General features: G+C 43.3%; 3 protein-coding genes and 2 non-coding genes across 7 annotated transcripts; 3 read left to right on the top strand and 2 right to left on the bottom strand.

Annotated features, from left to right (window-relative positions):
* The first annotated feature begins 2,425 nt into the window (after positions 1-2,425).
* Positions 2,426-5,219, top strand: tpt1 (tumor protein, translationally-controlled 1). The gene is made up of 6 exons (XM_028981212.1): positions 2,426-2,554; positions 3,071-3,144; positions 3,367-3,554; positions 3,975-4,080; positions 4,275-4,391; positions 4,744-5,219. Exons 1-6 carry the CDS (start codon positions 2,527-2,529, stop codon positions 4,744-4,746), a joined length of 516 nt encoding a protein of 171 aa, XP_028837045.1. The 5' UTR covers positions 2,426-2,526; the 3' UTR covers positions 4,747-5,219.
* LOC114791386 (small nucleolar RNA SNORD58) lies at positions 4,130-4,200 on the top strand. Its single transcript, XR_003749995.1, has one exon. It is a non-coding gene; the product is annotated as a small nucleolar RNA SNORD58 (small nucleolar RNA).
* On the top strand, positions 4,428-4,555 carry LOC114791387 (small nucleolar RNA SNORA31). Its single transcript, XR_003749996.1, has one exon. It is a non-coding gene; the product is annotated as a small nucleolar RNA SNORA31 (small nucleolar RNA).
* Positions 5,220-5,562: 343 nt separating the features above from the next.
* On the bottom strand, positions 5,563-11,599 carry gtf2f2a (general transcription factor IIF, polypeptide 2a). 2 transcript variants are annotated; one of them, XM_028981210.1, is made up of 9 exons: positions 11,380-11,599; positions 11,121-11,194; positions 11,018-11,036; positions 10,793-10,937; positions 9,301-9,348; positions 8,800-8,881; positions 8,425-8,524; positions 8,032-8,175; positions 5,563-6,019 (listed from the first exon to the last, which is right to left on the bottom strand). In XM_028981210.1, the coding sequence occupies exons 1-9, from the start codon at positions 11,443-11,445 to the stop codon at positions 5,900-5,902; spliced, it is 798 nt and encodes a 265-aa protein (XP_028837043.1). In that variant the 5' UTR covers positions 11,446-11,599; the 3' UTR covers positions 5,563-5,899. The 2 variants fall into 2 exon arrangements, with proteins under 2 accessions (XP_028837043.1, XP_028837044.1); XM_028981211.1 differs by lacking the exon at positions 9,301-9,348.
* Positions 11,600-12,315: 716 nt separating this feature from the next.
* Positions 12,316-16,661, bottom strand: gpalpp1 (GPALPP motifs containing 1). 2 transcript variants are annotated; one of them, XM_028980875.1, is made up of 7 exons: positions 16,231-16,661; positions 14,763-14,886; positions 14,243-14,356; positions 13,693-13,951; positions 13,447-13,611; positions 13,020-13,118; positions 12,316-12,853 (listed from the first exon to the last, which is right to left on the bottom strand). In XM_028980875.1, exons 1-7 carry the CDS (start codon positions 16,313-16,315, stop codon positions 12,635-12,637), a joined length of 1,065 nt encoding a protein of 354 aa, XP_028836708.1. In that variant the 5' UTR covers positions 16,316-16,661; the 3' UTR covers positions 12,316-12,634. The 2 variants fall into 2 exon arrangements, with proteins under 2 accessions (XP_028836708.1, XP_028836709.1); XM_028980876.1 differs by lacking the exon at positions 16,231-16,661 and having other exon boundaries at positions 13,693-13,838.
* Positions 16,662-16,677: the final 16 nt, after the last annotated feature.

Here is a 16,677-nt window from a genome sequence, read left to right as displayed (position 1 = left end):
TTCTGATTCGGATTTTTATAGCCTGCCATTCACATTCATGTTTGATATTTATATTGCAAATGGTGTATTAAGTGTTTTGCTCAGGGACACAATGGTACTAAGTGGGATTTGAACCTGGGTCTTCTGGTTCTCAGATGAGTGTCACTTACTAGGCTACTACCACCGTAATACCACCCTAGAGCCTATTCTAAAAAAAATGTACAACAAAACTGCAGAAGATACTTTTTTGCTTCTTATGATTAAACTTGTATTCTGTCACATCCTGCAAATATATTACTCACTGATTTTTAACAACTGATTCAATTATCTGTATATCATCAATTCTATACAAAACAATACATTATTCAAATATCAAAACAATGCATAACACTAACTGTTTTCTAGCAATGTAATTAATTTAATTTACAATTAGTTCATATTGTGTATGGGGACGTGACTTGTCACAGGGGACCAACCTGTATGGTTGTCTGCAAAATCATTTAATTTTACACCTGATGCCCTTCCTGATGCAACCCTCCTCATTTGCCCGGGCTTGGGACCTACACCAAGAAATACACTATCATGTGCATCGTATAGGGGCTGTGAATTAATTAAATTCAAATTAAAGTGAAGTGATTGTCACTTATGATACACAGCAGCACAGCACACAGTGCACACAGTGAAATTTGTCCTCTGTATTTAACCCATCACCCTTAGTGAGCAGTGGGCAGCCATGACAGGCGTCTGGGGAGCAGTGTATGGGGACGGTGCTTTGATTTTTGCTGAAATATTGTTTCACCCCTATCGTGAATTCCACTTTACATTCTTCCTTCTTCACTAGTGTGTAAATCAAATGTTTTGCTGATTCCATTCATTTCGGTCAGTTCACTGAAAACATGCGGTTCTTTGAATCATTGATTTGTTCAATAATTCTACTTCACATATTACTTACTGAGTGGGATTATAAGAAAGTTGCTGTAAACAATATTGTTTCAAGTATTTATTTGTATGATAATAAAAACCACAGGCCACTATACCACAGTTGCAAAAAAAGTATAAATGTGTAAATAACCAGCCAAAAGTAAAGCCAATAATAATAGGAAGATTTTTATTTTAGAAACTACTTCAAATAAATTCACAAAGATATAAACACACAGATATAAAATACACAAATGAGACACCATTACTGTAGAACATTTTAATACAGCCAAATATTCATAATAATCAATGTTTCTGCTCACTCTTGTTTTATTCCACCGTGGCTGTTGAGATGACCCAAGTGTACAGTATTTTTCCACCTTTACCTCCTTCCACAATGTCATATGAGATTGTATAGGAATTTTTTGGCACAATTTGTGAAATGAATAAATGCAAACTGCCGCCTAACATGATATGCTGTGTGATCTAGTAACAGAGTTCCAGACTTCTATAAACATAATGTTCTTGAATGGTGTAGTATGGAACAAGTTAATTCTACTTAGCTAATTGTACTTTGTTTCAGACATGAACATGAGAAGTTCTGAATTTCTGAATATTTACATTTACATTTAAGGCATTTAGCAGACTCCCTTATCCAGAGCGACTTACAGCGTGCTTTCAAGTTACCATCGATGAAGTGATCAGTTCTGGTTCATTAGGACCCCAACTATGAATACAGTCTTTTTATTCACTCTGTTGTAGATTCTGTACACAAGTTCGACAATAAGAAAGTTACAAGCTAATCTAAATATTCTCTAAAGAGGAAGTTCTTGAGCTGGCGTTTGAAAATACTCAGTGACTGAGCTGTTCTTACCTCGAGTTCATTCCACCACCGAGGGGCAAGACGGAGAAGATTCTAGATGAATGTCTTCCTTTTACCTTTAGGTGCAGTGCGAGGTGTAATAAGGGCTGTGAGGTAGGATGGTGCTACTCCATCTTTGGGTTTGTAGGCCAGCATCAGTATTTTGAATCTGATGCGTGCAGCTACTGGGAGCCAGTGGACGGAACGTAGCAGAGGGGTGGTGTGGGAGAATTTCAGAAGGTTAAAGATCAACCAACATCTAGATCAGATCTCTCCATAATTTACATTTACAGCATTTCTCAGACGCCCTTATCCAGAGCGACTTACAATCAGTAGTTACAGGGACAGTCCCCCCCCTGAAGACACTCAGGGAGACAAATGTAATAAGTGGGGTTTGAACCTGGGTCTTCTGGTTCTTACGCGAGTGTGTTTCCCACTAGGTTACTACCACCCTTTTAGTAACTTTAATGTCTTTTAGTGTCTTCCTTGTTTACAATTAAAGGGCCCGGGTCCAAATTTATCTAAATTCTGCTGATGGTCCCGAGAATGAATTGGGGTTAAGACCGGCGTGCCAGTGACGGGCTCGAACCCCGCGCCCGTCGCCACCGCGGACGCCCATTGGCCGCGCCGGGCCGGAAGTGGCGCGTGTTCGGCCGCCCCCGTTAAAGTGACGCGCCCGCCCTCGTCCTGCCTTTTCAGCTGAGGCCGTCGGCGGGTCGGTACCAGCGATCTGGTCGTCGAGAAATCCTCCTGTACAATCCGACGAAATGATCATCTACAAGGACCTCATCACCGGTACGCGCCCGACCCCGCGGCCCCGGCCGGCCGCCAAGGCTCCGATTTCCCGCCTATTTTCCGTCCCTCGCGTCGTGTTGCGGGTTTTTTTTTGGTCGCGACGTCGGCGTCTTTCTGCTAACCAGGCCTATGGGTCCCCCGGCCCGCGCCGGCTTTACTCCTGCTTTACCGCGTCCCTTCGGTGTAAAAATAAAGTAGAAGAGAGTATCGACGCGGGGCGAAGTCCGGAGAACCGCGGCGTGCGGCGGAAATGCCGGTGCTCGCTGCAGGCCGCGCTGAACTTCGCTAACTCGCTCCCGACTAGCCGGGTCGCTAACCGGCTCCGGTTATCTACCCAGAATGAACTATTGTTGTGCTCGTAAATGAATAAACCGATCGTCTCTGTCGAATTGATCAGTGCGGTGCGTTCCGGACGGAGCCGGGTTGAGAGGCTGGCTAACACGCTGCTAGCTCGCCGTCGGTGCTCGGCGCCCGTGTTTTTTCCTGTTCAACTTATTTCTTTACGTTTCGTTCCAGGTGACGAGATGTTCTCGGACATCTACAAGATCAAGGAGAGCGCGAGTGGCATGATGTACGAAGTCGAAGGGAAGGTTCGTATGCGGTTTTCTTCTTGCCATGCTAGCCGCCCTTTAATTCGGCTTTTACTGCGCATGTCTGCCAGACGGGGTTTACGCGGCGGTGACGTCACTTTTGCCAGGTTCCACGTCATCACGTGGCTGTGAAGGAATGTGATTCCTTTTGTCTGTTTAGGGAGTGGGTGCGGTGTGTACATTCTTCCCTGCCCTGTTCTGATGACACACTTTTGCCTCCAGGTTGTTACCAGGACTGAGGACATCGATGATGCTCTCATTGGTGGCAACGCGTCAGCCGAAGTTCAGGACGAGGGAACGGAGTCGTCCTCGGTCAGTGGGGTTGACATCATCCTCAACCACAAGCTGCAAGAGATGCCATCTTTCGACAAGAAAGCCTACCTGGCCTACGCTAAGGACTACATGAAGGCGTGAGTATGCCTGCTGGTTCAGGGTTGTCTCCTGTCTCGCATCCTTTGACAGCTCAGCTGGTCTCATTCGTGTCCACCTGGGTTTCTAGAGACCGATGCGAAATGAAAATCCCTGCGCTTTCTGTGTGTGCTGTCAGTGCCGTAACAGATTGAAGGAGGGATGACAACTTACAAGATCTTTTAACGTGTCTTCGTTGCATGTGCTAGACTGCTTCACTGTCAATTTTTAGCTTATTTCTGATGTTCTTTACATAATTGAAGAATAAGATGCATTTGCAGCCAAATCTTAAGTAACTATGCTTCATAGCAGCATAGCTAGTGCACACATTATGGTTTAAATGGTTATTCTAGACAAATTGTCTGTTCGATTTAAATGAGTTTTTTTTTTCATATTTTCTCATAAATCTTTTTACTCTCTAGTATCAAGGCCAAACTTGAGGAGACCAGTCCTGAGCGAGTAGAACCCTTCATGTCTGGAGCCCAGGCAGAGGTCAAGAAGATCCTTGGCAACCTTAAGAACTTTCAGGTTGGGAAGTTTTGCAGCTTTTAACAGTGTGTCTATCTTTTAAAGTACTGTACAGTGATGACATTCTTAGGACACCTTTGGAGGTTGTGACCTATGAAACTAATTCTCGAACTGAGTACGCCTCATTCAGATAACCTCTGTATGTGACTGTACATTGGTGTAGAAGATGCTTATTCGCACTTTTGTCTCCCTAGTTTTTCTGCGGCGAGTCAATGAACCCTGAAGGCGCCCTTGGTCTCCTAGATTACCGTGAGGATGGAATCACGCCATACATGCTGTTTTTCAAGGATGGTTTGGAGACCGAGAAATGCGTAAGTCTGAGTCGTCCTAGTGGATTCTTTACCCCCTGGCATCTACTGATAGACCTACAGCCTGTCTTTTGTGGTCTCTGGGTTTGCACATAGATGCAACATCAAAATCTCTTGTTCTTCCCACTTGTCTTGCGGCAGCGTGGGTAGAATACAGGGAAACAGGCAGCGTTACGATTCTACTTCATAGAAACATGCATGTTCTACAGATGTAGAAACAAACTAAAAGAATTAAGATGTTGAGTCATGATATAAAATTTCTTGGTATTGCTCATGTAGTATTAAATGTATGATGCATGTCATTCAGTCATCATTTAAGTGAACTTAAGTGCATTTTTTTTTGTCTTCTTCTTAGTAAACTCTCAAAGTGTGTCCCAAAGTGCCTCACAATCACTGGCTGCAGCATCCGTGGCAACGTTGGCAGAAGTCTCATTCCACCACCCCCCTCATCTGCCTGGACAAGATGCTCTTTTAAACTGGCATTATCAAGATTTGTTCTTTATCATTTTGTTGTTGGTCCCCCATCCCTGGATGTAAAGATGCAATTTGGTAGACTCGGACAGGAACTTTTTTTTTTTTTTTTTTTTTAAATGAGCAAATGCTCTCTGCAAAGCTTGACTTGGCGCCAGCAGGTCGCTGTTTTATTCCACCATGGCTGGAGGGTGACTCTCTGAACGTGCCGGCTTCTTGAGTGCCGTGTGTTGAGATGACTCAAGTGTACAGTATTTTTGCCCCCACCCTTACCTCCTTCCATAATGTCATTTGGGATTGTATAGGAATTTCTTGGCACCATTTGTGAAACGAATAAATGCAAACTGCTGGCTAAAATGATATGCTGTGTGATCTAGTAACAGAGTTCTGCATACTTCTACAAACATACTGTTCTTGAATGGAGTAGTATGGAGTTAGTTTACTTTGTTTCAGACATGAAATCCTGAATCAAGAATGGCAGCCAGTATTAACCATGACTATTACATAAAGGATCACTTGCTATCAGTACTGAACAGTGATTTTGCTGAATGTAAAAACAGCTGATTAATTCAGCCAAAATGGACCTGACTTCTGGACTAAATTTGCATACAAAAATATTGATTTGATGTCCCTGTATTGATACAATATGCCCATGTAGAATATATATTGCTGTGTTCCTTGTTAAAAGCAGATTGCTACCACATTTCATAAATCATTCACCCAGAAAGTTTACTGAAAGATTCAGAACTTTTCGATTACATTGTAAGAATCAGTGCGTAAGAATTACATGTGTTTATGGAGTAACAGAAAAACACTACAGTACAACAGACCGAACTCAGTTTTGCCGATAAATGCCAAGAGGCGTGTAACAACAGATACCAACAGAGCGACTGACTGGTTAGGCTAAAAGAGCAAATCACAATTAACAAAAAAAAAGGAACCTGTTTATTCAGTGAAGCATTAAATCCATTTAAAATCCACTGCAATTGTGCTGAACAAAGAGGTTGTAGCTGCTCTGGGTGCAGGCCTTCTGTGAAGTTCTATTCACTCTTCTCCTCACCCTGGTAATGTCTATACTCTGGTCTCAGCTCCCATGTGTTCTTGTGTGTGCCTTTCACATTGTAGGTCCCAATGTCCCGTAAAATCTCCTTCAGGTATATCTGCAAATGCAAACAACATTATTTTCTTAAAAAAAAAAAAAAATTACAAAAAGTACATTCATTTTCTGGCTAAATATAAATTCAAAGCATGTCAAACTTTGAATACTTTAAAATACAGTTTTGTAGATATTTAAAAAAACATTAACAAATAAGTTGCTAAATTTACTCCATTATATTGTAAAGCTGCCAATAGAAACAGTCGGTTGGATAAGCAGTAACCAAGCGATTTTCCTACAATGCATACTAGGGCTGCGACAAGAATCAATTAAATTGATAAAAATTGATTACTAAAAGAGTTGGAGACAAATTTCATAATCGATTTGTTGTGTCACGTGACACAAGAGACGTTTTTAATTATGAAAGTGTGTGTTTTTTTTGTCTGTCTCTTGTGTTCTGATGCCTGCAGAAAGTTCAGCGCCACATACAGGGGGGAGGTAGAGGAAAGATACAGGGCCATAATTTGCCTGCATTTTAATGCAGTTTTACACTACAAACAAGGGTTTTTTTACATTTACAGTAATTATCAGACACACTTCTCCAGAGCTACTTACAATCACTAGTTACAAGGACAGTCACCCCCTGGAGACTCTCAGGGTTAAGTGTCTTGCTCAGGGACACCATGGTAGTAAGTGGGATTTGAACCTGGGTCTTCTGGTTCACAGACAAGTGTGTTACCCACTAGGCTACTACCACAATTTTTTTATGAAAAAAGCGCCGCTTTGAAGGGCCTGTTGCCGCCAGGTTAGTTACACGCCTGGTCTGCGTACGTGAACACGCTGAATTGGACAACGTGTGAAGCCTGGACCACAGCGCCTGTTCTGATCAGGGGTCACGTCTGGTCTGACCCGCCCATTCCTCGTCAGCCGAGGTGAGGTGCCTGTAGTTCGTATTTCACAGCGGTCTCCGAATTATTTGGCAGCGCATAATGAACTGCGTGGCTGTTTGAAAGGGGATTCATTTGCATGTTTACGGTGCAGTTAAAGCTGTGACATTCTTGAATTATTTTTATCACCCTCACTGATGTCCACAGCCAAGTGAAGAACAAAGTCCTCACGTATCTGTGAAGATTCTCAGTCATCCAGGTGAATTTGTCTGAAAGTTGTGTCATATCAACTGGACTTTCTTGCTTTAAGGTAGATACGTTTCATTCTGCATCCACAGAACTTTGTCAATATGAGATTCTGATCACAAATTTATCCTCCAGGGTGGTTTCACCTCACTCCTGCCTTGAATAGGTTCGTTAAGTGAAACAAAAGTAGGGGAGGGGGTGGGTGGATGTGACAGCCCCGCCCTGGCAGCTCCTCCTGCCCCCATTAAGTGGGTGGTTAAGTGTGGCCAACCTGGTGGACGTGTGAATTGGGCCTGATTTTCCTGGGATGGATGAAAGAGCAGCATTATAGGTTGAAGAGAAGTTGTCTGAGGCCTCCACCTCTGTTGAATGAGGGTTTGTTGATTTGCACATGCAAAGCTACCCTAACTCCTCTCTCAAAACCACCTATCTTCTCTGTCCACTATTTGAACATTTTTGTCCAGAAATGGGTGTCCTTTATCCTTCAAATGAAGGTACACAGCTCAGCAACACAGCCTCAAACAAACATGCTCACAATTTTGCATTGCAAAGTGTCTGAACAAAGGAAGTAAGAGAGTAAGTGTTCTGACATTCAATCAAATCCTGTTAAATTTTCTGATTTGTAGTCTTTATTTTTTAAAGGTAATTTAAGGTTCTGGCAGCTCAGATGGCACTTGATTTAAAAAAAAAGAAAAGTCTATATTTGTCAGATGTAAAGCATACATGCTTCTTTGTGTTAGTCCATTTTAAATTTTCTTTTTATCATAACATCTCAATGAGAAAGTTTTTGAATGAAGGGTGAATGAATGAATGAATGCTTTTCTTGTTTTTTTTTTAGCTGATTCTTTAATCCTTTTTTGACAGATTAATGGATTATTAAAATAATCATTATTTGCAGCCCTAATGCATACACACTTCCACAAATTCCACCAGGGCTACTTACCACAGGCTGCTTGGTGATGTCCACCAGGTCTTTGATGTTGTAGTACTGGTGCTTCTCAAAAGCAGAGAATAACATGTCCAGCACCTGCTGCTTGTCAGCTCGGGCCCTCTTTCCCTCCTCCTTCTTCTTTTTGTCATATTCCAGCTAAACACAGCACAGATTATTATTTTGAATCAATGTGATTGTGTGTGAACTCGTCATACACACGCACAAATTTCTGCCCACAGTGTGCTAATGCCAGGCCATTACTGCTAAAAATAAAACCAAGAAAACGCTGAATCGATGTCAAGTCTAAATAGTAAGGCTGTCGGGACGATGCAGGCATCTAATTTTACAACAGAATTAATTGTGATGTTGGAATTTCATGAGAACGTTCCCAGATTAACACCTTACATTGTTGGCATGGTTTGCCACCGGTTTATAGTTGGTGGTCACTGGCTTTTCCAGCTGCTGGGAGTATCGTACTGGCTTCGAAGACTCCTCAATCTGCAGCCTGGAACAGATTATTGCATGGTGACAAAGGTTCCCTTCTCTTTATCCTGCTGCCTCAGTGGCTGCTCATGTGTTTTACAAACATTGTGTTGCATTAATATTCCTATTTACACACTGTAAACCCTGTAACTACAGCTTGTACATAAAGAGACAAAGAATTTCTGCATGCTGTAACACTGTGCGACTATAATCTCATAACTACGAATAATTATGAAAAGTCACATATGGTCCACTACACCCTGACGTGTTTAATCATTAAAACCTTCATTTATTTACCTCTTTAACCTCATGTAGTTGTCGCTGACTGCTGGTCTGCATTCGGCCCGCTGCACCACCACTCCCTCCAGGGCAATTTTGTCTTTGGGGACACACAATGAGAGAGAAAAGGTCAGCCACGGACCATAATCCAAAAACGCCTTCCTCAGAGCTGGGAACGCATCGTGTTCAGGCCAGATCTCTTACACTCCGCACTGCAAAGCCCCTCCTAAATCTAATCCGCTTCGTACACACCAGAGTTCAATCCCCTGTCTAAAGAGCAAACGCAGAAATTACAGCCACGGTTTTGTCACCAGTCCTCCTCAAATGAACAGAGCGTCTGTGTTCTAGTCCGGATAAAAATGAAAAGCTAAAATTGCAGTACCTCATATTTCTTAGATAACTGCTCAAGGGATGGTTTGAAACTGGTCGAAACAAACACGCAGGTCCAACACCACACCACACCACACACTCATAGAGTCCTCCATTTCTCAGAGGTCAGGGGTTAGTGAGGAAACTCACCTGGGCCTGTCCCTGTACCTGAGCTGCTGCCGTCAGTGTCAGACTGGCCTGAGAGAGGGGATGGCAGAGTCAGAAGAATGACACCGGACCAACCTGCACACGCCACACACCAGCGAAGCAAACACACGCACACACACACACGACAAGCAGCCGTCTCCTCTCCACACCTCGCGGGTGTGCAGGAACACTCAGCAAAACACGCCACAGAGTCTTCAAAGTCTGCCTTCTGAAGAGGGTTAAATGAGCAAGCAACCCCCCCCCATGCGCACATGGTAAAAATAATAATAATAAAGATGTATAAATGATTGATTTATTTTAGATTTTATGCTGGCCTGAACAATCACAGAGTGCTGGGTCAGCAGTGCGCAGAAGCAGACGGGCCTTACACTGCAGCAGGAAGCTCAGCTACCGGCCCTCGCCTGATTGGTTACAAAAGCACACAGAGAGAACGAAGGACGGCTTGCGAAATAAAAACGGCAATGGACGTCGAAAGCGAACAGAGAAACCAAAAAGGAAAAGGGGACCAAACAAAGGAGCGAGACAGTCGCTCAGCAGCAGACCTCCACCAACGCACGTGCTCACCTTACCGTAGAGTGCTGCAAGGCAAAACGTCAGCAGCAGTGGCACGTACCCCACTTTCATGCATTCAAGTGGACAATTACAGCGGACGTATAGAGCATGTGCATTCGAATACGAGAAAGAAGATTATATGCAGCAGCTGCACTGAATGGCTTTGGGAACCAAATCGAACCAAAAAGTTTACCAAAGGCCTCCCTATCTTGATATGGTGATACTTCATTTAAAACGCATAATTATAAGTGTGATTAGTGTGAGATTAAGTGTTCCATCATATCAAGAGTTCATAACATTAATTTTGGACATGGAATTTTTCCAGGACTTACAGTACAGGTCAAAAGTTTGGACACACCTTTCCATTCAATGTGTTTTCTTTATTTTCATGACCATTTACGTTGGGAGATTCTCACTGAAGGCATCAAAATTATGAATGAACACATGTGGAGTTATGTACGTAACAAAAAAAGGTGAAATAAATAAAAACATGTTTTATATTCTAGTTTCCTCAAATTAGCCACCCTTTGCTCTGATTACTGCTTTGAACCCTCTTGGCATTCTCTCGATGAGCTTCAAGAGGTCGTCACCTGAAATGGTTCTCCAACATCCCAGAGTTCCCAGAGGTGTTTAGCACTTGTTGGCCCCTTTACTGTCACTCTGCAGTCCAGGTCACCCCAAACCATCTCGATTGGGTTCAGGTCCGGTGACTGTGGAGGCCAGGTCTCTACTTTTTGTTAAGTACATAACTCCACATGTGTTCATTCATAGTTTTGATGCCTTCAGTGAGAATCTATTAAATGTAAATGGTCATGAAAATAAAGAAAACACATCGAATGAGAAGGTGTGTGCAATCTTTTGGCCTGAACTGTATAGGCGCAGTATAAACACCCCACCGGTGTCCCGAGCTGCCACGTCTCACCTGAGGAGCTCTCGGTGAACACCGCCAGCGTCTGGCCGCCCACCGTCTGCATGGTGAACGGGTGCTCCCTCGGGGCGCGGACGAGCGCGGCCTTCTCGCCGATGCCGTCTATCGTGGTCAGCTCCTCGTTCAGGGTGAACGACACCTGTTCCAGCAAAGCGTCAGCGGCAACCGTCACCCAGCGCCAGCAAACATGACGCCGACGATCAAATGGCCAAAACTTACCTCTGCTTTACCCTGCTGCCTGGGGGGGGGGAAAGAGACACGTTTTTTTGTGGTGAACGATTGTTGTTTAGAATGGCGTGGTTCACGAAACGCGGTAACTCACTTGCTGATGCGGAGCTTGCCCACCTCGCCCCTGCCGGACGACTTGGCCCATTGTTGTGAAAGGTATTTGGGGACCTTCGGGAGGTTCGAGAATTGTGGTTTAGCACGCAACTGACGCCAGTAGCCCATTCGCATGAATGTTAATTGTTTTAATTAATGGCTACTACCATTTAATACACACAATTCCCGTGCAGAGGACGCGCTGAAGAAAAACTAGCATTAGGCTAGCTGGCTACTAGAACGTAAACTTGTGCACGAACCTTAACCAGCCAGACTCCTGTATTCTGTTTGGCCCCTGTTAAATCCACGTCCCCCTTGTCAGACATTCTGCAGTAACAAAGGGAAATTAGGGTAGAACAAAAAGAAAAAGTATCATTGCAAACAACCGGCTATCGCTGAAAACACGCTTTTGCTGACAAATACGGAGGCTGCGCTGGACCAAAATTCTTCCGCGTTTTTCTCTGCGCGGAAATGACGATGGTCTTATCCACAGCGATTTACGACTAGTAGTGAGAGACACAGTCCCCCCCGGGGACACAGTGGTAGTGAGTGGGTTTCGAACCTGCCTCACATTCCCTCTTGTCTCTGTCGGCACAACAGAGGACGTCCCTGAAATACACAAAAACAACTTTAATTCTATAATATTTAGATGTATCAATGACCTTAATGAAACATATTCAGCTATAACCGAAGCAAAAGTAAACTGAGGACAGAGCAGGCTGTACCTGCTGCGGAGGCTCAGGTCTTTTGGAGTACAGGGGCCACTCCTGAAGACTTTTTATGACTCTGTAAGTGGCATATGCCATCTTTTACGGTCTGCTCTGCTGGAGACATGGGGAGACTGAACAGGCTGATCCAGAGGGCCAGCTCTGTTCTAGGATGCCCTCTGGACCCAGTGGAGGTGGTGAGTGACAGGAGAATGGTGGCTAAGCTGAAATACCTGTTGGACAACGTCTCCCACCCCATGCAGGAAACTCTGAGAGCACTGAGCAGCTCCTTCAGTGGCAGGCTACTGCACCCACGATGTGGGAAGACACACATCAAATACACCATGGTAGTTACCCATTGTGCATGTGTAGATACCGATTGTACATTGTGTAGATAAATACATATACATATTTATTTTTGCTGCTCTTACATTTGTTTCTATCCACTTGGTAAATTCAAAATTAATTTGCCCATAAAGAAACTTTTTGCGGTGTCACAGTTATTTTATTATAAAATTTCAAGTTCTAATACACACAAAACTGAAGGCATGCAAGGCAGATTTACACGATTGTAAAAACTGAATATATTTCTGCCACATAGAATGATATAACACATAATATCAATTCTGTACAGACAATGAATCCTTTATCGATCCACAGGATGTATTAAAATAGATGTACTTTACAACAGATCCAAGATCCTCTTGGTAAGTAAAACTATTCACAAATAAAAACCTTTTGAAGGCTTATAACAACTCCTGCATCAGCGTAGTTGCCGAGTCTGAGGAGTGAGGCTAGTGGGTTTGGGCTAGAGGAACATGCGGTCTTTGCTGTGGGAGAAACGGGTGTTCAGCTCCTGAGACTTCTTCAGTAGCGCCTTCTTCTGGGCTTCATCAAACCGGTTCACCTGCAGGTCGTTGTCTCTGTCGAAGGGCCTTCTCTCCACGGGCTTCTTGGCATCTTCCTCTGCTTTGCTTTTCATCTTCTTCATATGCATATTGATCAGAGACTCACCACGCTTAGTATCCTACACCAGGAAGTAAATCCGATTAGATTTGTGCCCGCTTCAAATCAGGAAATCAAAGCAAAAGTTTAAGCTGCAGTTAGCAGATACACAAAATCCTCTGCAAATCCTTAACTGTTTCATATCTTGCCTCAAATTTTCATGTTTGTCTGTTAAAAAAAAAACGTACATTATATTTAGACACTTGCTTCGCGATCTCCAGTTCCCTCTGGGAGGGCTGAGGGACATCCTTCTGAGACGCCCCACTCTCCTTCCCCTCCAGTTGCTCCTGAGGGAATGCGAAGTAGAGGGTATTCATAAATCATGGCTTGACAGACAAAACACATGAACAGTTAGTTCAGTAAGACACAGTGTTGGGCACATTACTTTAGAAAATTAACAGATAGTTAGAGCATTCTAAAAGTAACTTGTGATCAGGGAAAGTAACAAGTAGTTGTTCAAATGTCATAAATATGGATGGTATTGGCTCCGCCTCCTCCTTCATTAGTGGTACTCACATCACACATCAAACTTAGCCAATCATAATCATCTTAAAAAAAATTGTAAAAAAAAAAAAAAAAGATTGGATGACCAGCACTCTTGTAAGCGTAGTTTACCTGGGCTTTACGTTCACGTTCTGCAGGGGTGTCAGTCCAGATCGAGCGGTCCTTGTCCTCAGGACCAGACCTTTTTTTGAAAGTGCGTGGGCCCAACCCAATGTGCTGAAGCTCTGGGGGCAGTTCAGTCATCCAGGTCTCTCTTTTCAACTCTTTAGGTTCATTCTGCAAAAAAAGGCTAATGGTTAGCGTCCTTCCACAGAACAGAGTGCAATGTGTGAAGTACATTAGCATAAAAATACTCACATCAATACCTAACAGCTTGTCCTTCATCTTCTGTGCTCGTTTCTCAATATCTAGCGCCACAGAGTCTTGTACGACACCCATGGATGGCATAGGACCAATTATGTCCTCGTCCTCTCCGTCACTGCTGGATTGCTCTGCCTTGTAGCCTGGTGGCAGTGATGGCCCAGCAAATCCACAGTCATTGTCATCATCACCATCATCATCATCATCATCTGGTCTATGAAAGCCTGGGGGCAAAGCTGGCCCTAACATTGGTGGCCTTCACATTAAATTGAGAAAAGTAATGAAATTAGAATCAATAAGTTTTGTCCTGTCTCACAAAAGACAAAAATCACCAAACTACTGTGCAGGAAATTTGTGTGTTATAGCAATGTTCTCTAATGCTCATCTCAGACATACAAGTAACGCTCGGTTCTGGCTCATCCCCAATGCCAGTGTTATCAATAAAAAGTCCAAACCTTGATCTTCCATCTCTCCAAGCTGTTACACTAATAAGCACACATGATCTTTACTATTATTATTATTATTATCATCATTATTCACCACTCACCTATCGGGCGAAATCTCTTGCTTTCTATAGCCAGGAGGAAGCGCGGGACCAAAGAAGCCATCATCTTCGGTCATGATCTTTGTACGTTCACCCCCCTCTAATCTAGATGGTTTACTGAAATAATAAAATTATGTCTTCAGCATCTTTTTAAAACTGTGATTACATAACATAAAATTACATAAAATCAACATTGAATTAAATACTGTAGTACAATTTAAGGCTATGTAATCATCACTGTGATGGGGCAAAATCCACTCAAAAAACATGAAGGGCAGTGGTGGCCAGAAGCGGCCGGAAGGTTGCCATTTCAAATCCTGATCCGCCAAGGTGCCACTGAGCAAAGCACCGTCCCCACACACTGCTCCCTGGGTGCCTGTCATGGCTGCCGACTACTCACCAAGGGTGATGGTTAAAAGCAGAGGACACATTTTGTTGTGTCCCCGTGTGCTGTGCTGCAGTGATTCACAATAACAATCACTTCACTTTCACTTTACAATGCAATTAGCCAAAGTGCAATTACCTTGCTACTGTGTCATCACTTGATTGCTGATCTCTTCTGGCTCTCTTGAACACCACCTCGCCATCATCTGAGGAACTGGAGGAGTCTTCTGGGCTGTATACAGGAGGCAGGGCTGGGCCTATAACTGGGATCCAAAATTTCCCTCGTGTGAGTAGAACAAATTCACAAGAACAACACAAACTCACACACGTCAGAGCGTGAGCCTTATCTGCAAACAGATGCAGGCTTCTGAGGTTGATCATAAGTAAGACGGCTAAGCAGAAAGCTCACATATACAGTTGAGGCCAAAATTATAAGACACACCCTTATAAAATTAGACAACACTCTAGATTTCTCCATGAAAATTACTTATTTCGAAACAAAATACTCTAGCAATAAAGTTTAATTTGGATATTTTATTGGTATGCAAAAATTAGACATCCAAAATCATTAAATCCCTGGCCATTAAATAGTCAACAGTTGTACCCTTTCTGAGCCACAACTGACATCAATCTCTTTCTTTACTAGGTTGGTACAGGTCTCTGTCAAAAGATGTCAGCTGGTCCAAACTGCATGGTTTCCCAGCATGGACATTCAATTTGAGATTCTCACCAGATTCTCAGTAGGTCTTGGTGTTTTTTTTTAACAACATTTGATATAAACCAAGTCTAATATGTATTTTACATTACAAAATGTACCAAAAGTCACTAAATAGCACTGGTGAACGTTTATATCAAGTTTCTTCAATGCTGCAAACACTCAATATACTCAAAAACACAGAAGGTTGGAAACAAATGGTGTGACAATACTAGACATAGAATTACATAAAATGCAGATGTACCTAAAATACTAATACTACTAGTAATAATACACATTTCCTGATAACACCCCAAATTATTCTAGGCATGATCCGCATTCTCGGCTCTTCAATCTGTCAAGATCGCCTTGGTTGCGAATGATTGTTTATCCGCGTAACCCATTTGGAGCAGTGCGTTGTCGGGTCAGAACGTCCGTTTTCAATAAAAAAAAAAAAAGTCTAATTATTCCTCAAATTTCCTAGTTAAACCCACGATTACGATACAATTACAAGTTGCAAGGTAGGATCTTACACCACGGACTTACAACGCAGCATCATTCTACATTTTGCATGTGTTACGTTTGCCTGAAATTGAGAACTTGGTTCAGATAAACGTCGAAGGCGACAAACAGAGCCGAGATTAAAGACCCGTGGCCCGATTTCTCCTTTTTACTGTGACGGCGCGGCATGATGAAGATGGTAGTAGCCTAGTGGGTAACACACTCGCCTATGAACCAGAAGACCCAGGTTCAAAACCCGCTTACTACCCTGAGTCCCTGAGCAAGACACTTAGCCTTACTGTCCCCTGTAACTACTGATTGTAAGTCGCTCTGGTTATGGGCGTCTGATAAATGCTGTAAATGTAAAAATGTTGCATGAAACGCTGGTTGTAACTCCAACTCCGTGACTCACGTGTGTTCTCTTCCTCAGACTCGTCGCCTTTAGTGCGTATGAACGCTGGGGGCAGAGCGGGTCCCATTAAATCTTCATCCGCCATAACTACAGCGATACAGAAACCTGGCTGAAATGTCGTCGACGTGAAACTGATTCCGTAGATAAATGTGTGTATAGGCTTTTGTCGGCCTTCGCGCTCAGGAAGTAAACACAACTGTTCGTGAGGTGATACAGCGCCGCCTACCGACGTGGACTCGGGCTTGTGAACCGAGAGCAAACCCGCGTTCGCAGCCAAAAGGCTGAGAACGTCTTCGTTTTATCCGAGAATTTGGTTCTGGCGAAAGATTTCTCTTCGTAGCGTTCAGTACCAAAACACGACACGGTGGATGAACGCGTGACATGCTGCGTTTTGAATATGAACGTGTAACGCGATACAACTCGGCAGGTTCTGAAGTTTCGCAGCGC

Source organism: Denticeps clupeoides, chromosome 5 (assembly GCF_900700375.1).
Source record: "Denticeps clupeoides chromosome 5, fDenClu1.1, whole genome shotgun sequence".
Taxonomy (NCBI): Eukaryota; Metazoa; Chordata; class Actinopteri; order Clupeiformes; family Denticipitidae; genus Denticeps; species Denticeps clupeoides.
The sequence above is the reverse complement of the archived record's forward strand: the minus strand, read 5'-3'. Positions and strand labels throughout refer to the sequence as shown.